The 21,547-nt window shown below is 37.5% G+C and overlaps 1 protein-coding gene across 1 annotated transcript in view; it reads left to right on the forward strand.

Moving 5' to 3' along the window:
• CUBN (cubilin) overlaps nucleotides 1–21,547 on the forward strand; it is a 256,171-nt gene that overhangs the window by 211,744 nt on the left and 22,880 nt on the right. The window contains exons 58-60 of the mRNA XM_044762035.2: nucleotides 22–151; nucleotides 3,956–4,173; nucleotides 21,201–21,409. Coding sequence (XP_044617970.2) covers nucleotides 22–151; nucleotides 3,956–4,173; nucleotides 21,201–21,409 — 557 coding nt within the window. The remainder of the gene's footprint in view (nucleotides 1–21; nucleotides 152–3,955; nucleotides 4,174–21,200; nucleotides 21,410–21,547) is intronic.

Here is a 21,547-nt window from a genome sequence, read left to right on the forward strand (position 1 = left end):
TGCTCCTGTCCTCTGTTACAGCCTGTGGTGGTGTGTTCAACTTCTCCACGGGAACCATCAAGAGCCCTGCCTATTCATACTCAGACTACCCCAACAATATGTACTGTCTGTATAGCATCACCGTGAGAGATGACAGAGTGGTTCAGCTCAAGTACGTAAGACAAATGTACCTCCTTAGGAAAATCCTTTCAGCTCTATTTACAGCAAAGATATTCCTTTAAAGATGGACAGCACTGATTCTCATCAGAGGTGTATAAGGGAATCTAGAGGGAGGGAGAGTGAGGTTCTTGGTTGGTAGTATAAACCTGGGAAATGGGCCTCCTACCCTCCACACAAGCCAGTAGTAATTAAGGGGGAAAGGCAGGCACTCCACCAATTAAACCCCTTGTTAGAAGTTTCCAGCAGTTTCAAAGGAGAGTCATATAATGGGGTGTAAAGTTATTTACCTATCTTGAAATCAAAGGCTGTAGGGAAGGCAAGAGAAGGCAGTTTCCATTTGCTGGGCACTTATTATACACAAGGAACTTTAATGAACACTTCCCATAATCCTCTTATTTAATTCTTAAAATAGTCACATGAGATTTGTATTATTATTTTCATTTTACTGATCAGAAAACTGAGGTTCACAAGGGTCAAATCATTTTCCCAAAGTGATACAGTACTAAAGGAAGAGTCAAAATCCAAATCCATATCAGATTTCCTCCCAAAACCATGTCCTTAATATTTCCCTATGCTGGAGCCGGCCCCGTGGCCGAGTGGTTAAGTTCCCGCGCTCCACTTCAGTGGCCTGGGGTTTCACTGGTTCAGACCCTTGGCGTGGACATGGCACCACACATCAAGCTGTGCTGAGGCGGCATCTCACATAGCACAACCAGAAGGACCTACAGTTGGAATATAGAACTAGGCACTAGGGGGGCTTTGGCGAGAAGAAGGAAAAAAAATAAGAAGATTGGCAACAGATATTAGCTCAGGGCCAATCTTAAAAAAAAAAAAAATTACCTATGCTATCTCTCAAAGGGTAAATTTTCTAACTACTTCAGAAATTTATTTTCTTTGACTATCAGAACACCTCTAAACTGGAGCTACACGCCATATGTTCCCTCATCAGTAAAATTCTCCCCTAGTCCTGCTGACTGCCAGCAACACTGATTAAGGGCACGCCACCTCCAGTTCCCCAGGGTGATACACTTCAAAATTGCTTTCGTCTAAGATGACATGTTTCTAACTCTTGTGTTTCAGTATGTGGTGGGAAACTCTGAAAGTTGGCAGAGTTCACGGCAATGTAGAATTTTTTATGGAAGCTTGGTGGGCTAGGACCACTCCTCCGTCCCTTCGTCTTATATGTCTATGATCATGTTCTGCCCTAAAAATCATAGACTCTCTGCCATTTACCTCAAGAGGCCTCATATATCAAATGGGTCCTCGGGCTGTGAGACAGGTCTCGTCGAGCCTGATTTGGTTCCTGTATCAGATGGTATGTGGGCTATGGGCTGGACCTTGAAGAAAACTGCAGATCCCATCTGGGACTGTTTGTAAGGAAGCTGATGCATCAGGGCCAAAAAGTCCTTTAAATCCTGGGACTAAAAGAATAAACAAAGACTGCCAGATAGCCAGGAGCAGGAGGGGTGTGAAAGGATCACCTGCCCAGAATGGAAGTGTAAGTGGTGGTTCTTGTCGTTTGCCATTGTGGCACAATATTTGCTTCTTACATGTCTAGGATTATAGTTGATATGTGTGTGTGTGTTTGTGTATTTTTTTTCTTCTGTTTCTTGCCTGGGCCCCAGGGTTCACCATAGTCAAACATCACATCAGCTTCTTTGGAAAATTATTTATTATGCTCTTTCTAAGAACCTACATTCTATGAAACAGACACCACGCTAGGTGCTGCAGAAGTTGCAGACGTTAGTAAAACATCGATCCTACCAAGACTCTCAAAATATGCTGGCCTCATAAGGTTTTCTGTCAATGGGACTTTCCAGATATGTTCTGTGCTGTCCTGGAAAAATGATTCAAAATAAAAAACTGAAACAGCTCTGAGCCCTCTTGGAAATTCAAATCTTTATCATTCTTTGTGGATTCATGTTGTGGAAGATAAATGTCTGAACACGAATATAGTGTTTGGGGAAATTATCTAGCTATTATTCTGCCCTCATCTTTTACAAGAATGTTAAATGTTACGTGTGGTTAAAGGAAATAAATAATTTTTTGTCTTGTTTTTCATAATCAGTCTAAAAAGATTCAACCAATCAAAACCTTTTTGAAAAATATTAACTGATCCTTTTTTTCTTAAGGCTCTTAAAAGGAAGTATTTTCATATTAGATATTTTCAAATTATTCTGTTATATATTATTTATTACAGCTGCTAGCAAAAAAAAAAAAACATGAAAAAGAAGACCTCCAAAAATGAGGACAGGATATCAAATAATTTAAACAGATTAAAAAAAATAAACTCACCATAAAATCTCGAAGATAAACCATATAGGAAGCCTTGCTTGTTTGGGAACTCTGGGAATAGTTACTTGAAATGACAAAGTGTAAAACCTAGATTAAAATACTGTGTTAGGCCGTGAAAGAAAAATTAGGTTTATATCTGTTAGGATAGGTTAAAAGTGGTGACAAACAACTCGTAGGCACAGCACTTTAACTCAACGAGTTTATTTCTCACTCACGTGAGTACAGTCACACGCCATATAACGGTGTTTCGGATAACGACGGACTGTATATATGATGGTGGTCCCAGAAGGTTAGTAGCATAGAGCTTAGATGTGTAGTTGGCTATGCCATTTAGATTTGTGTAAGTGCGCTCTATGGTGTTTGCATAATTATGAAATCGCTTAACGGTGCATTTCTCAGAATGTATCCCTGTCGTTAAGTGATGTATGACTGTATGTCCAGTGTGGCCCAGCAAGGAGGCTCTGCTTCTCATGGTCACTCAGTAGCCCAGGCTGATGGAAACTTCATTTCTACATTAGCTTCCATGATCATCACTGCAGTGGGAAGGTAATGTGGCAAGTTGAGTAATAGTTTTTAAAACTTCTTCCAGAAAGACATACACATCACTCCTACTTATGTTTCCATGGTCAAAGCCAGTCTTATGGCCATGTCAAACCTCAGAGTGTACATGGAAGTGAAGCCCTAGCAAGTGTCAGGAAGGCGGAGAGCTGGGGGGTGTGGTGAAGTGCCAGTGACTACCACAGTGGTCTTAAATGTACCTTTCAGGTTATGGCAATCCAAAGAAACCCAAGAGAGTTTAGTTCGCTCTTTTCTCTCACCGATTTTTATGTTTTTTATCTCTTTTATGAGGAATAACTTAATTCTTATTCCTGGATTTCAAAATAATAATAAGATCACTTTTTTTTTTGAGCGTCTACTCTCTGCCAGATACCATAGTCTGATTTTTACATACTGTTGCACTTAACCTTACTATAAACTCCACTTTAAAAGAGGGATACGGAGACTGTGAGAATGAGAAGGGAGCTGTGATTCTGAAACCAGCATTTCTTCCGCTCTATCATGTTAGCATGCTTCCCATAAGTAAAAACTTGGATAATAGTACCACTTGATTGCACAAAAATACCATATTTTTAATGAGACTGGAAAACTAAAGTGTTGCTGAAATGATAAATAAAAACAGTTGAACCTGTCAAAACTTAATCTCAAGTAGACTTAATATGTCCGTGACTATACACTCCTGGAAGTTGAGGATGTATCTTACTCATCTTATTGTCCCCCACAATACTTTCTGACATATTGTAGTCACTCAGAAAAGGTTGACTCAACTTTTGAACTGATAAGTAAAATGGTATGTTGTTTCTAATATTTCCTATGAAGGAAAGCTTGGATGTTCTGCTTTTAGCCTTTGTATTGTCTTTTTTTTTTTTTTACAATAACTAAAGTTATGATTTAATGGAAATCCAAATGGAGAATATCAGTATTAACAAGATTCATTTCACAGGTTCAGTGATTTTGACGTGGTTCCCTCCACTTTCTGCTCCCAAGACTACCTGGCAATTCATGATGGTTCTAACATCAGTGATTCTCTTCTTGGCAAATTCTGTGGTTCCAAACTTCCAGCAAATGTTAAGAGCAGCAATAATAGTATGCTCCTGGTGTTCAAGACAGATTCATTTCAAACAGCAAGAGGTTGGAAGGTATCTTTCCAGCAGACACTGGGTAAGAATTTTGGACGTGTAAATCTATTTTTCATGACTGTTATTTTTCTGCTTTATTTCATTTTTTTCACCTTACTAAAGTTGCTTTCCATTTAAGTTTAGAGGAACATGTCATGTAAAGTTTTGGTTTTAAAAATTACATGTGATGTATTTCGATTTCTTTGTAAAAAAGCACTCAACAAATGTACCTCTCTAGTATACAAAGGTAAAGTCTGTCTACACAACCATCTCAAATGAGACCTGAGCTTCATTTTATCACACATGGGAATGGAGGAAGTTGAGCCTAAAGGCAGGCAAGGGCCAGATCAAGAAGGAAGGCTTCCTAGTCTGTGTTGACTTTTTCCTTAAAATGGTGAAGAGCCTTAGAGAATTTTAAGTGAAGACTGTGTGACTTGACTTCTTGACTTTCCAGACTTGACTTCTGGAAAGATCATAGTGGTAGCGGGGTGGAGGAAGGCTTGGGGGACCCTAAGACCTGAGAAGGAAGAAGCTTCTCACAGAATTCTGGGCAGGACATGTTGAAAGCTCAGACTAACATAGTGGGGATGAAAATAGAAGGAAGAGTAGAAATCTCAGAGATATTCAGAAGGTAGAGTACTCTGGAACTGCAGGGTTTGGAACTTGATGATGCATTACATGAGGACATGCATTGAGGATGATTTCTTACAAGTCATTTGTTGGATTATGGTGCCTTAGGAGGCTAAGATTTAGGGAAGAAATATTGTAGATTTGGAGCATTTTGGATTGAGGGGGCTATGAGATACCTAGAGAAATATAGGAGGAAGTTGAAGCTTGAAAAGCAATTTGGGCTGGAGATAGCGGTCTGGGAGTTATCTAGAAGTGAAAAGAAAAGCTAGGTGTGAAGATAAATTGAAAATAGCATCCCAGTTTATTCCCACTGCATGTGAGAAATAATTATCTCCGCAAAATTAACTCAGAACTTCGAATCATTTAAAATATAAGTTAGTCAATCAGTACTCTGTTTAATCTATACTCGTAGCATCAGTGGCACAGTCTAAGATAATTTGTATTTGACTTTAGAAAGTGTTTTGGTTCTTCCAGTTGAACTGAGATGTGATTAGTGTTCTGAAATCAAACAGCTCACCAAACAAATCACATACTCTCTGAAGACTCAGATAAACCTGGAAAGTTTTCTACAATAAGACTCCTGAGAGCCAGGCCTGATGGCGTCATCGTTAAAGTTCAGCACACTCTGCTTTGGCAGCCCTGGGTTCAGCTCCTGGTTGCGAAACCACACCACTCGTCTGTCAGTAGCTATGCTGTGGCAGCAGCTCATGTAGAAGAGCCAGAAGGATTTACAATTACTATGTACTGGGGCTTTGGGGAGGAAAAAAGAAAGAGAGAGGAAGATTGGCAACAGATGTTAGCTCAGGGCGAATCTTTCCAAGTGAAAAAATGTGCTCTTCTTAAAAAGAAAAAAATCCTGACTCCCTGTTCAAACTCTTCCTTTCTCTTCTCTCCATGCTGTGGATAACCTTCATCCCTCTCATACAAAGCAGAGCTTACCTTAAACTTCTTTGCGCTTGGCGTGTTATTTTTTTGTGCATTTCTAGAGGGAAGCAATTAGACATTTGTGTTTTGAGGGCTTCACAGTAAACTGCAGGTGCCATGACAAATTGTGTCAGAAAATAACTTTGCCGGCTACCCCACTTAGCTGTATCAACAATAACTTGAAGCGAATCTCACGGGCAGACACACAGTATTGACTTAATAGAATTGCCTGAGTAAAGTGGCATCCAAAACACAGAAGGCTAGTTTGAAAGAAAAATTAATTTTCCTTTGGAGATTTTTTGCACAAAAGCGCTCCTATATTCTTGCCTGTAGCACAGAATTTAGAATCAAATGGCATTTGCTCTTGCTACTTGCCTTCAAGTTGTTTGTCTGTTCCTTAATGTATTCTCACATCACCATTGAAATAATCTTAAAACACTTCACACAGTTGTCATCTGCATAAGCTGCCCAAGTTAGCCCGTGTTCCCTCACCTTGATAAATCACTATGCTTTTCTGAACTACATAGAAGACAAACTGAGCTGAGGTAGCGCAGAAGGAAAGGCCGTACTCTGTCAGAGGCCCTGTTCATCCATGAGCATTGGACGCTTTCGGTCAACTACTGTCTTCCTCGGGTCACGGTTAGAGAGAAGGTTTAAGTGCGGAGAGTGGAAATGGTATTTCAGTACTTGCCGGCGTGGGGCTGTCTTTGCGTTTCACCACGATGCCTTTTACCTCTTCTTCCATCTGCATAAACACCATCAGCTACTTGGAAATATTTAGAAGTGATTTTAAGTAATTTTTAATGGTAATTTCTTACTGAAAACCTAAGTGTTATAATTTTGTATTGTATGCTGTTGCAGAGCTTTTCAGACCACACATATAAGTTTACTGATCATTCTGTGTAAACTTTTAATTTTGTTTTGTTTGTTTGTTTTTATTGTTTGTGGTGAGGGAAAGAGGAGGAACAGTAAGAATAGATCGAATTCTAGGGTTTATAGAATCTTTAGTATCAGATCTGGATAAAAAGCTTACACTTGGCCAATAGATTGCAACTTTCACCTTCATTTCGTACATTTCAAACTACCCTGAATTCGCTGTATAGACAGGGAAAGCAGCTGTGTGGACTTTCATTTCCAAGGCTGTCTGTTCAACCTGGAAAACAGTATCTTCACAGAGTAAATAACCCATGTAAAGAAGAGACCATTTAATCTGCGACAGCTCAGTTTAGTTATCTTGATTAAAACACTAGAGTTTTGCAAATTTGCTGTTTAGATTATACACTTGGCAACATTTTATATACATCTACTTTAATTTTTTAAAAGTCAGTAAAGAGCTGGTCTACGTAATTATGGAAAGGTTAGGTAAACTTCTCGTGCATTTGTTATATTTGCATTGTTAATAGGTCAGAGCAGATTTGGGGGAAATATTCCCTAGTTTGTTGCTAATTACTAAGTATGTAGTGACATTGCATCTCTTCCTTTCTTGGAACTCCTGCTGTGGGGGCCCACCTGCATGGGATATAAGGTAAGGGAAAGCAGTGCAGGCTCTTCCCAGGAGCTGAGCTCTACCTGCAATGTCAATCCGCCTTCCGGGTTCCCCCAGGCGCTCCAGCACTACATGGATAACTGATCCTAAATGACCGATAACCAGCAAAGTGATCAGAATGGGCCTTGGGGATCTGAGGAACCCTGAAATTATCTGCAAATCTGAGCATTTTTCTTGAGGGACTGCATAGCTTTCATCTGATTGTCAATGGTGTCTGTGATCCCATAAAGTTTAAAAAGCCATCAATCCTGTGGATTTGGCTGAAATGGGCATGCTCCATAGTGCAAAATTGACACTTATCAGGACCTTTTATTCTATTAACTTCTGCCAGTTGAGTTTCTGCCCCTCCTTCACCACCAGGGTCTTTGTCCATGACTGTGCTTGTCTAAAACACTCATGAAGCGTTTCAGACTTGCAAATGTGTTTTCGAACAATCAGATCCCCAGTTGCTTCTTACTCTGCTGGTCTTGTGCTGGGAGCTGCTTAATCAGTCTATTCATGACATGCACATGACATCAGAAACCAGACTTGTAGATGCAGGACTAGATCAGGGATTAAAAATACGTTTATTTACTGTGAAGTTCCGTAGTCATTTCATTTGTTTTCTTAAGTAATATATTCCACAACAGTTTAGCAAAATGTCAGGTCAAAAACTGAACTTGGCCCCATTAGGTATGAGGTTTGTAGGCATTTGGATCAGTGAGTTGCCAAAGAGAGAGTGAAGAGTTACCCCTTGAGGATGACATGTCCTAGAAGGACTAAGCTGTCACCCTGGAGAAGGTGGCAATATCAGGGACAAGGAGATAACAGTAGCTAAAGGTTCACTTCACCTAGGGCTGTAAATCCTGGACACGCAGCTAAAGCTCTTGGCTCCCTGTTGCCCACAGCCCACTTGCTGAAAATGAGGGCCCCTCTCAGTCTTCCTTCATCCGGGGTATTTGCTGTGTAGAGAACGAGTCAGGTGGCATTAGGTGAGATTCACAGACCTTTGCTATGAGATAAAGGCAAAAATACCAAAGCATATGTTTAACAAGGACAAAGTGAATCATGGTCCACAAAGGTGGAAGCACACCCACATGGGAGAGCTGTAGACCAGGAAGCAGGTGGCCATGACTCTTATTGCTGCACTATGTCATCGGCTGGTGAGATGCTTTAGGAAAGTCCTATAACATTTCTGAGCTCAAGTTTTATCCACTAAAAAAGACCCATTTGACCTATTGCCACTTTCTGTCTTTTAAGAATTTGATGGGGATGACGTAGATAAGTCCTGTGAAGTACATTAGATGTCAAAGAGAAAGATGGTTTACATTAGAAAGTGATATTGGAGTCCGGGATTTCTGTCGGACTCCATGACCCACCCCACCTTATCTCCAAAGTGGAAGAGGGGGTGACAGGGGTCATTATTACCAACAGGATCACTCTATGGTGCAATGATTTCTTATTCTTTTTTACTCACTTTGCACTGAAATCTAACCAGTAAACCCTAAAGTACATTTTATAACTAAAATCTGAAACCAAAAGCTAAATTCTAGTTAAATTCTAAGGCCTTGCAGAGGCCTACCACATAACTGTTACTCCATCAGTATTGGCTGTATGAGTGAATTAAAGAATGAGTAAATTATGCCTACTTCATAACTACATTATATATAATATATATGATATACATTATGTGTAGATTCATCTCATTCTCAAAAGGCATCATGGTTCAAATAGTTCAGCTACTGTTCAGGGTAGTAACTCAGATCACTTTCATCCTTAGAGAATTGGGAATACAGCATCAGACTCAACATTTGCGTCATGTGAGTCTGGTCTCTGGATTTTTACCTGCTGTCTTAACTTCGGGAAAATGTCTCTCCAACGTACTGAGGTAGGACAGGTGGCAGACAGGTGGCAGTGGTGGGAAGAAGTCGAGGGAGTTGAATGGGGTTTATGTAAGAGGGAATAAGGAAAGAAGGGAAAGGAGACAGAGAAAGCTGATGAGACTCTGGGACCCCAAAGATGGAAAATATGGTCACAAGAAAAGAGAAAAATATAACAACAAGTCAAATTCAGACTTCGGCTTCTAGTTATTTTTAAGTTTGACGGTTTTGGTGCTACGTTTGATCTTTAAGAGGCATTCTAAAATTCTGTAGCTAAACAATAGAAGAACAAACTTAAGAACATTCAGTGACACTAAATACCAATGTGTTTATGTCTCTGTGCTTCTTAGCAGCCTGGTATAAACTGCCAAACCACATTACTTTTAAGAGTACAAGTGCAGTAAGATAGTTGAGTTCTAACTTGAATAATTTCATAAATCTCTACTCAAATAACATTCTGGTTAGCAATAATGGGGGTATTACTCGAAAGCAATGTTGTTTGTCTGTTCTCTTAATGTCATTTGCTCCCTCTGATGGAGTCTGAAAATGAGATGAGCTGAAATTGCAAACCCATTTGCAGAAAACTAGACTAAGCTTATTTCCGCCCTTTTTAAGCCTTGTAACTTTCCCTGGTGATTGGACTTCCCTTGGGAGATGATGCCAAAGACAAGGTTATCTGAAGTTTATTCTTTGTGGGTTTTATTGAAAAGGGTTTTTTGCTGAGCTGAGAATGTGGGAATATGATAAAGAAGCCAATAAATGCTTAGTTCACCAAAACCTTATGAAAGCAAGTAGACGGGAGCAAAATTCCAGATCAGCAAAAGGAAAGGAAAGGCTTTTATTAAAGTATATTCCAGCATCAGAGTCTGTGCCCCCCCAGAATGACCACATTGCTGCTCCTGGTCTTGAAGAGGAGGGCTGTCGCTGGAAAATAGAACCAGATGGTATGGTGGAGACCAAGCTGAGTGATAAAAGTGAGTTAACGGTAAATTATAAGATAGCACTTTGAAAACCGCTCAAGTGAACAAGAGCTGGGAAGCAATTATTCTTCATAACTTAAGCCACACCTCAAAATGCAACCCAGTTTTGTCTCAGATAACTGGACGTTTTGGGTTAATTATTTATACCCATAGATTCTCTGTAATGATCAGTCTCCTTACTCAGATTGGCCCAGCTTTGATGTAGTGTTCTCAGTAGCGTAAAAGCAAACTATGTCTGGTCAACAATAAACATTTTAACAAATTCTTTGGTTGTAAACCAATTGTTTAGAAACAAACATTAGTAGGGTTGTGGGACTGTTTTCTTCTCTTTGTTCTGATACATGAAAAAATCCGTTAATTGGTGTGGTAGCTTTATGTTCTCCTCACTCCCAAGGGGAGACTTGTCATAAAATCCCAGTGCATAATGATAGTGACCGCCTGTCACTGAGCCTCCACCCTAGGGCTTTACCTGGGTTCTCTCGTCTCATCCTCACAATGACCCAGGAGACAGGCATCACCCCACTTTACAAAGGAGAAAATAAGAAGTCCAGAGACTAAGTAATTTATCTGTGGTCAAAGCTGAGCTTTGAACCAGGTAGCACTGTCTTCCAAATTCATCGTTTTCCTAATCAGTCCTCATCACCTCTGTGGCCATCTGTCAACATCCCCAGGGACGAAGAAAGATGCTGGGGCTGAGCTTTCTGAAAGGCAAGTCCTTGAAGATAGGACTGACTGACTTTTCTTACTCTTTGGGGTAGATGCCGCTATTTTTCTTCACTTTCATCTTTTTGACACTGCCTGTTTCTAGAAGCAGCATTCCAAATTGTACCTTGTCCCAAATAGTGTATTTGGTTATATCCTATTACTACATAAATATTGCACATAACTAGAGCAGTCACTGTTTCCTCCTGTGCTTAAGGAAAGGAAGAAAAATATTTTAAAAAATATACTATTTATGAATAGTATAATATAGTATAACTATGTACTTATATTTATAATATATATTTTTCTTATAATTTCGTATTATAAAATAGTTGTGTTTATTATATGCTTTATTATTTATAATATAAATATTATATAATATGTATATATTTATATAAATATATGGTATATATTTTATGATATGCAAAATATTTACATATTTATAGTAATTATATTGTAAATAATATTTACATTTATGAATCATATATATGTATATGTAATATATGCATATATTTTATATACATATACGTATATTATGATTGAAAATTATAATATAATACATAAATATAGTATATTATATACAATGTATATATTTACAGTAAAAGCCCATAAGACAAAGTCATATCTCTCTTATCAGCTTTCATGACATAATGGTAAAGAATTAGCACAGTTGTGTGGAATATAATTGCATTTCAGTATAAGGGCAATAAATCTCTATATAACAAAAAAACTCTAGCCCCAAATTATGGCCTCCAGTTTAGTAAATTCCTTACTACAGGATTCTAACAAAATAAAACAATTTGGACATTTATTTTTATGATGTAATCCTGATTAGTATTCTTATCATATAGTTTAGTTTACAAATTGGGGAACTAAGTCACAAAGAAATTAAGTGACTTCCAAGGTCCCTTAGCAAGTCTTGAGCAGAACTGGGAGGGTGATGCCTGTCTCCACTAAATAGTACGGCCACCGGAGTAAGAAACGGTGGAACATCAATAACACAACGCACAGCCTAAAATAGCAACAAAACAACACAACAATTCCGTGTCCTTGTTTAAACTATTACTAAAAAGCTATTGGATATTTGGTCTGGTTTTATGAATTCCACATCTTTCATATTGCAACCTATTTTATGACTACTAAATAGTACATTGCTATTAATCCTGAGCTCTCAAAACAGCGTTTTCAAATTTTTGGTAACTTTCAATTTTGTAATTGTCAATGTTAAGTAAATAAAATTATGCTTCTTTTAAATTGTGTTGTTGCACATTAATGTATCCAGAATTTTACAAATGATTGAATATTCTCTGCCTGCTGAAATCTAATACTCGGAGATTCAATTTTCGTGAGTAACAGACCTAACATCATTTATCATTGCAAATTTTCAGCTAAAGAAGCATTTTCCTACTCAAAAATACCCCTTCGGCAGTGTTTTAAATCTTTTGGTGATATTTTTGGTCGTCTGCTAGTGTTTTCTTTACAATCAAAAAACCATAAAAGTCAACTAAATTACCTTTAAAAACAGATTAATACATGGGACCAAAAAGTCACTTTGTTAAAAAAATTTTGCATATATATATACATACATATGCACACATACATAATGTGCTTATAATATATTAAAACTTTATAAATCAAGAAATATGTTTAATTTCAAGAATTCCCATTATAAACTTAGACTAGAAAGCAAAGATCCATCTAATAAGAGCCATTTATATTCTCTATTCATTCCTTCATTGTTTATTCAATAATATTCACTAGCTACTTACTATGCAGCAATGAGCTTTCCTCTGGGGATACAAAGATGAATTCAACAAAGTCCCTATTCTTGAGAAGTTCACTCAAGTAGAAGAGTCAGCAAATACTTGTGAATTCGGTATGATAAATGCTTTTTTGACAGAAGCATGTGCAGAGGACAGTGGAGGCAGAAAAGGGGTCTGCGGTACTTTGATGTTGAGTAAAGAGACCTCAGGATTGTGAGAGAAAGCATCACAGAGAATTTGAATGCTGAATTATTGTGTGATGGTTAAGAGGGTAAGATCTGGAGCTTGACTTCCTAGGTGCAAACCCATTTCTTATACATCCCAACTAGTTTGACCTTGGACTGACTTATCCTCTCTCTGTCTTGATTTTCTCATCTGTAAAATGGGCACACTAATAGTAACGACCTCATAGGGCTGTGGTGAAGATTGAACTAAAATATTCCTTGGCATTCGCTTAGCATGCAATAAATTTTAGCTGTAAATAGTATTAACTTGGGTGGATGAGAAGGCATTCATTGGGAAAGCAGACCTTCTATGGAGAAGATAAAGCATGTATGCAGTTGCAGATGCATCCCAATTCAGAGGCTCCAGACAGACCTGCACATTGTCTGGTAACACCTTGGGGTATAAGGTGGAGAACAATAGAAGCTGAGGCAGGAGAGAGAAGCAGGGGCCAGTCGTGGAGGGCCCTGTATGGTATGTCATTGTTTTGAGCTGGAGAGTACTATGACCTAATTAGATTTGATTTAGAATATAGAAAGCACCTTCCAGCTCCTGTGAGGATGATGTTTTGAAGTAGGAGCAGCATTTTAGGCAGGGAAAAATTAGGGAAGTATCACAATCATTTAGCCAGGAGGTGATGAGAGCAGTGGCAATGTCAAAATAAAGAAAGGAGTTGAAAGGAGAAATACGTAGGAAGTAGAATCAATAGGACACAGCAGTCTTTGAACAAGGTGGTGAGGGAACAGGAACAAATGATGATCCTAAGGTTCTCAGAGAGTGTCTTGTGATACCTCTATCCAAATATAAAATTACCTGGAGAGGGCCAGGTTTTGTAGGAGAAAATAACAATTTTTGGTTTGGTATGGAGAAGTTGATGTCTTTAAGACTTCCACCTAGAAATCCATCAGATATGACAATGAGAAGCTCAGTAGAATGGTCTGGCCTAGAGTTTTGTTCTTTGTACTATGGGGCAATGTAATGTGGCACATATACATTTAAAACTATTCTATCTTCCTGGGGAATTGACTTGTGTCAACCTGCAGTATCCTTTTTTAACGCTTCTTGTCTTGATATCGACTTTCTCTGATTTCGAACAGCTTCCCCAGCTTCCATTCAGTTCGTGTTTGCGTGGTATAGTTTTCAACGTCTCTACTTTCAACTTTTCTCTAGCCCAAAAAATATATTTGGGCTTTGTTTTGCTTTGTCTTTCAGCTGAAGAATTAAATGTGTTTATGTGAAATAAAATTACTAACATTATTTGATTTTAATAGAACACTGTGATAGTCAGATCCTGTTTGTCCCACATGTTCTTATATTTCTTTCACTATCCTTTCTTCCTGTTTTTGAATTGATTGGTTTTTATTATTCTCTTTTTAGAATCATTACTTACACTTTCTGTTCCTCTTCTTTTAGTAGCTACTTTACACGTTACAGTATTTATCCTTGACGCATTAGAATCTAATTTTAAGTTAGTCCTTTCACCACTTCATGATAAGTGCACGGACCTTCAAACTTTTTAAATGCATTTACCCACTTCCTGTCTTTTGTGCTATTAATGTCAATTATTTTAATTCTACATGTATTTTAAGTACATAAAACATTTTTATAGTTTTGTTCAATTAGGAATTATGTATTTTTACCATTGTTGGTTTTTTCTTCCTGAATTTCCGTACTTCCGTATGGGATCGATTTCTTTGTGAAGAAATCCCTTTAGTGTTTTTTTATTCATTGCAAATTGTCTGGTAAAAACCTTTCTTGGTTTTTGTTTTTCAAAAAAAACCACTTTCTTTTGTCTTAACTTTTGTGGGATGTGTTCTCTAGTTTGAATTCTGTTTTGGCATTTGTTTTCATTCAGCGCTTCAAGATGCTACTCCGTTGTCATCTGGATTCTATCGTTTTGATTGGAAAGTCCCTGTAGAGTACTTTCTGTGCTATCTATACTTTAGGATCCTCAACTCTGGTCATCCCGTTGTAGAGTGCTGTCCTCTACAATCAACTCTCACTCTGTATGTGTTTTAATTTTAGCCATTCCAATAGGCATGTATTAATATCTCATTGTGGTTTTAATTTGCGTTTTTCTAGAAGTGAACAATTTTCATGTGCTTTTTTGTCATACGTAACTCTTCTTTGGTGAAATATCTGTTCATATCTTTTGCCTATTTTCTAATTGGATTACTTGTTTTTCTGCTGTTGGGTTTTAAGAAGTCTTTATGTATTCTCAATAGTAGTCCTTTTTTGGGTATGTGGTTTGCAAATATTTTCTCCCAGTCCATAGCTTATCTTTATGTCTTTTTAAAAGGGCCTTTCATAGAAAAAAGCTTTTACTTTTCATAAAGTCCAATTTATCAATTTTTCCTTTTATATTTCATGCTTTTGGTATCAAGGCTAAGAACTTCTTGCCTATCCTGAGGCATCAAAGATTTTCTGCTGTATTTCTTAAAAGGTTTTATGATTTACATTTTTCATTTATGTCTAGGATGCATTTTGGACTAATTTTTGTTTAAGGCCTCAGGTTCAGGTTGAAGATAATTTTTTTGCCTATGGACGTCCAGTTGCTCAAGCACCATTTGTGGAAGAGACTATCTTTCCTCCATTGAATTGCTTCTACATGTTTGTAAAAAAATCTGCTGGGCCTATTTGTACAGGTCTGTTTCTGGGTTCTCTACTCTGTTCCATTGATCTCTGTGTCTTTCCCTCCACCAGTAGCACACTGTCTTGCTTACTATAGCTATATATTCAGCCCTCATATGAGGTGGACTGATCCCTCCCACTTTACTCTTCTTTCTCAAGATTATTTTAGCTATTCAAGAGCCTATGCCTTTCCATATAAATTTTAAAATAAACTTTTTTATGTTGACAGAAAAATCTTGTGAGGGTTTTGATAGGAATTGTATTCACCTATGCATCAATTTGGGAATAATTGACATTTTTACTATGTTGAGTCTTCCAATCCATGAACACATGTCTCTTCATTTATCTAGATCTTCTTTGATTTCTTTCATCATTTTATAATTTTCAGAACATGGATCCTGTGTGCGTTTCATTGTGTATACCTAAGTATTACATTTTCTCTGGAGCATTTGTGTTTTTATTTTCAGTTTCCACATGTTCATTGTTAGTATATAGAAATGTGATTGAGTTTTATGTATTGTTCTTATATCCAGAGTTTTTGCTGAACTTATAATAAGTGTTCTAGAAGGTTTTGTGCAGGTTCCTTGGGATTCTCTACATCTGCAAATGGTGGCAATTTTATTTCTTTCTTTTCAGTGTGTGTATTTTTTGTCTTACCTGCTAGCAAGAATTTCCAATACTCTGATGAATAAGAGTGGTGAGAAAAAAATGTTCTTGCCTTGATCCTAATCTCGTGATTTAGTTTTAAACTAAGTGTCATGTTAGCTATAGAATTTTTATAGATGCTCTTTATCTAGTTGAGAAAATTCCCTTCTATTCCTGATTTGCTGGGAATTTTTATCATGAATGTGTGTTGGATCTTGTCAAATTCTTTCCTGTATCAATTGATATGATCATATCATTTTGCTTAATAAATACTTTTTAAAATTTCAAAGTTGGTGAGAATGATTCTCATGAAATGCACTAGGGCTAATGATAGGTACAAAAGGTATTGTCAGTAATACCTAAATAATGCAAAATAAATTTTGAAAACAATAAAATTTTCCTTATTCTAAGTTCTTTATACATTCGATTGCTCCTTTTCTCGCCATTCTAACTGCTGATTAGCTGCTGAAATTACCTTTCTTTTAGTAAATTAACTTTCTTTTAGTGTTTTAGTTTTATGCTTGCCAAATATTACCAGACTACATACACTTTCTACATGAAGTTAGGCTGGGTCTCAAATTAGTGAGGCCAATTGAGTGAAGTTATTAAAAATAGACAAAAAACCCCCACACAACTCATGTTACAAAAACCATGAAGATTTTTTTCTTGCTTAACATAAATATAATCCCTAAAAGGTTGTACATGTTTGAGGTTAGGGAGTAGAATAATCCAATTTACTTTTAGTGAAAAAGACAAAACATATGCATCTGAAACTTAGTTGAATTTTTAAAATGAGCTCACTGCTCTAGGGCAGTTGTATATCCCGCAGCTATGAAAATCAGAGTAAGATTTATTCAAAGGGAGGATTATGAGCTCTAGCCCTGGGTCCCTGCGTGGTGGAAAGGAAGCTGTCTCTGTGCGCTCCCATTGCCCTAAGGCACCGGCTTTAGGTGCATTTGTGTTCTGCTTGCTATGCTTCACTGTGCTTCCATCAACCACAGCCTAAAGCTCCAGCTGGCTCACTGGGGACAGGAAAATGCCGCAAGTCAGGCTGATCTTTATCTGTAAGTGTGGCCAGCCATCCACCACCTGTGCAAGGAGTCGCTGTCCAGAGACGGATGGAGATCCTTCCAGAAGACCTCAATAAAATGCCGGCCACCTGTAACGTCAGCCACAAAATTGTCAATTGTCAAGATAACTATTTAGAAATGCATCTGACTCCACGAAAGCCTTCAAGATGTTTTCTCTGAGATAATATAGCTATTTCCTAGTTTATCAGATTTATTCTGGCTTCAGCTTCACTCTGAAGTTGATTAGTTGGAGGGAAATCATTTAAGATTCAGTTACTGATTTTTAATTAAGTAGATCTCGACCCAGATCTCACAGCTTGTGATGGGTTTGGAGTTCCAATATTTCTTTAACCAAACATTTTCTTTCTCTAAAGAAATAGATCTTTTACAGGGAGTGTTTCCAGTTTGGGGAAGAAGGTTAGAGTGACATTTGTTCTCGGGCACAGGGAGTGTCATTACAGAGTGCTTCTGACGCAGCTTGACTGATGAAGTAGCTGCTGATGGATGGGAGTTCGCTGGCTGGTAGAAAAATGTGCAGTAACAAGGAAGATGATGGATTTGTAATGCTAAACAACGTGTCAAGGTTGAGGTCTTACACTAGTTTAAAAAAAAAAAGGAATTTTGAAGTATCAACATGGGAAACAAATGTTATCTTCTTATGCATGAAACTGTGTCATAGTCACAGAGTTCTTATTCTTCCCATATACACTGCTATTGTTTGAATATAGAAATAATGTGGCAATAGCACTTTTTGGTAAAGAACTCTTCTTTTGTTATTATTCATCTTTCTGTTTCCCTAAAGACGTATGTGTTTACATTCCCATTGTGCCATAGGAGGAGCAAAAGAATAGAGTAGTTGTACTATATTCAAACATTAAAAGTGGGAGAATTAGAGCAATTATAACCATTTCCTGTACCACATAAACACCAGAATGTGTTAACTAATATAATATTGCATTTACTTCAATTATTTGACTATTCACTCATTTAATATTATATTTACTCATATAATATTATTCGTGTATAATATGAATTATATAATTCACTCATAAAATGTTGTCTTTACCACAATTATTTGACTATTTTGGTCAGGATTATATGATGATAATGTTAGTTCTCCGTTTTCTTTACTCTGTGTGTATATTTTATGAATAAAGCAACGTGCTCTATTACAGTTTGATAACTCAGACAAGCTACTTGTGTATTAGTCAGCTCTTGCCACAATAATGCCGCATACCAAGCCATCCAAAATTTAATGGCTTATCCCTAGAGCATTTATTTTTTCTCACTTACATATCTGCAGACTGGTTTGCCTGCCTGTGTTCCAGGCTGCAGGTTGACTGTGCTTAGCTCTAGAGTTCAGGCTGGGTTCAGGTCTGTTCTATTTAGATCCACTTTCTCTTTCTCCAGCAGTTCCTGAAGGCATAAGCTCTTTGTGGACCACAGGAGCACAAAAGGCCAACCCAAAAAAACACTGACCCATTTAAGGCCTCTTCCTACTTTATGACCACTATTATTCCATTGTCTAAAGCAAGTCATATGGCCAAGCCTGCTATCAAGTGGAAAGAAACATATACTCTGTCCATTCTAGTGCTCTGCAAAGAGAGGGACTGAAGAATTAAGTATCATCCAACCTGCCACTCAATCTATGGCAGCACTCACGAACCACTTACAGATTCTTGCTCTGGGGTTCCCTGTGGGGAGGGTGTCTCTGACTTATGACGTTATTATTATTATTAGTATCAGTAGTAAGTATTGTATAATAAGTATGTATAATGGCACTTGCTGTGCCCAAAACAACAATTGTCATTTTGCCCTTATTAATTTATCAGTAATATTAATAAACAAGTAGTGACAAAATATATAGCTTGAACTTTTAAAAATAGCATTTAGTTTTTGAAGGTGATGTATGAATAGAATAAAGCCCAGCAACACCATTTTCCTATATTCAAACCTCCAACTCTTCATCGCCCCTTGCTGCCTCCAGCCCAGAACATGGCAGTGTCCTCTTACCTGATCTCATCTCCTGTGGTCCCCTTCCCTTATGGGTAAATGCTGCTACCAGATACATTTTTAGGTCATACTTGACTAGAAAGTGTGCTCTGACCCTCCCACTCCTCTGATCAAGAACCTTTCAAATGGATCCCCGTTATCCACAGAATCAAGTCTAAAGGTCACATTCTATGATCCGACACTGGAGGCCTTCTATGGAACAGCCCGTCCTCTTTCCTAATCTCACTTCTCATTATTCTCCTTCATGTACTCTATTGTTTTTGCAACAGAACTGTGCTTTCCTATGCCTAGAATGTAAATTCTTGTCCACTTAACCTTTGGTTGTGAGATTCTTTCAGCCTGAATTGGCCAATACTGATCCAATTTCTACATGGTCTTGTCCTATGTATCCTTCAAGACCCAAATCAAATGTCACCTCTTCCTTGAACATTCTAGATCCTCATAGCCTGAAGTAATCTCCTCCTTTTTGAAAAACTCACAACTTTTATGGCATCTATCATTTTCTAAATTGTATCATCATTTATCTATGTCTTATCACCTTTTCCCACCTCAATACTAAATATATTTCCTTGAATACTAAAACAATATTTAATAGATAAATAAATTTATCAATTCATAAATACCCTAATTGTTCTTTTCTGCTATACATGTCAATAAGCTTAAGTGGTTTCCTTAAATAACAATCAGTCTACACTGAAATAAAAGCTGTGCAAGGTCCAGTTCTTCCTTTAGTGTGTAGGCCTGTTTCATATGAGCAGAATTATTAGCAGTCTATAGTGCAGCACTGTGCATTGCTTTGGTTTCGGAATAATTTTGTCCTAGGTACCATCTATGGATACATCAAGGACTAGGCCTTTGGAAGCATTTCAACTCCAGGAAATGTGCAAATAAGCTATAGTTTTACCTGACTTAGAAGCTACAGATGGGGCAGCCTGATCTACTAAATAATGCACCTCTACTGAGAAACTCTGCACATCTGATATCTTTTGCATTTGAGGAAGGCTGCCATTGTTCACATTTCAGGCCAAGCTCCAAGTCCATAATCATAGCGCCCCCTAGTGTTGAAAGCAATCCTTTCACTGTTAGGAGAAAGATGGAATGAGACACATGGAAGGAAAACGTCAGTGAAATTTAATTTTGGAACTAGTAAGGATCTATATTTGGGTAGAATGCAAGCTTTATGAACATGACTTTGAGTACCTATTTAATCCCTCTTCTTACTAGGGTTATTTTGAGCTTAATTCATCCTCACTCTTTCTCTTGAAATTGTCAATAACTTGTTCTTTCTTTTATGCTCTTACATCATTTCTGAGGCATCAGCTTAGGCTGTAGAGTGGACGAATCTGAGTCCTATGTTCGGAGGATTTTGTCTCACATTTATAGTTGATTGTTTAGTCATGTTGAGAATATTCTTTATCTCTTTTGTATTTTTATTTTGAATTTCAAATTTTTATTTCAAAGTAGACTTTTTTCTGCAGTAAAGGTCTTCTTCAGCTTCCCTTTCTTTTCGGAAAAGAAAAAGTCAAATATAGAATGTGACTTAATATAAACTAGACTGTAGTGTTAAATGCTTCTCAGTCTCTTTCTAACAGACTATTTAAATAAAAAGTTTGTTTGGAACCAATTTCCTTGGAGTATTGGGTCAATTCTTCATAATTTCAGTTTATAATCTGATAGTGTTCATCAAAGCAGAACATAAAAGCGAAACATGTTCACAGTTTCCACCAGTTTTGTTATGCAAAGTACTTAATTTTGTATAAAATTGGATTTTTCAAAGATAGAACAAGCTTCGATCAATCACATCAACAGTTCTAAACACGCGCGTGGAAGCAAATCTGATTACCTAGGCAACTACGTGTGAGTGCAAAGGAGGGGCCTGAAGGTTGGTGACAGGAATAGAGAGGAAGTAAGTAGTGAAGAAGCTAAGGCAGGTGCATCAGCCCACTGAAGCCCAGTGAACAATCTGATAATGTTCATAAAAGTGCGACAGAAAATAGAAACTATATGATTTTTAAAACCCTCCACATAAAATTTAAGATCTAGTCTCCCTGGTCTGCATGGTGATGAGTCTTTGTTCTAACACAGGGCCTCGGCAGGGATGTGGCGGTTATCTGACAGGCTCAAATTATTCCTTTGCCTCTCCTGATTCTGATTCGAATGGAAGATACGACAAGAGTTTAAACTGCATATGGTTCATAACTGCACCTATAAACAAACTAATTAAACTCACCTTCAATACCTTTGCTCTGGAGGCAGCAACTACTTTGCAAAGATGCGTTTATGACTATGTAAAGGTAAGGCTATTATATTTCTTAACAGAGTTTTCTAATCCCAGACATTTATGTCATGTTCCCCAGTTTATACCACACAGGATGTCCTGAAAATTGTGAGTACTACTAATTTTTTAAATGACCTATTCTTCGATGATATGA

Source organism: Equus asinus, chromosome 29, assembly GCF_041296235.1.
Source record: "Equus asinus isolate D_3611 breed Donkey chromosome 29, EquAss-T2T_v2, whole genome shotgun sequence".
Taxonomy (NCBI): domain Eukaryota; kingdom Metazoa; phylum Chordata; class Mammalia; order Perissodactyla; family Equidae; genus Equus; species Equus asinus.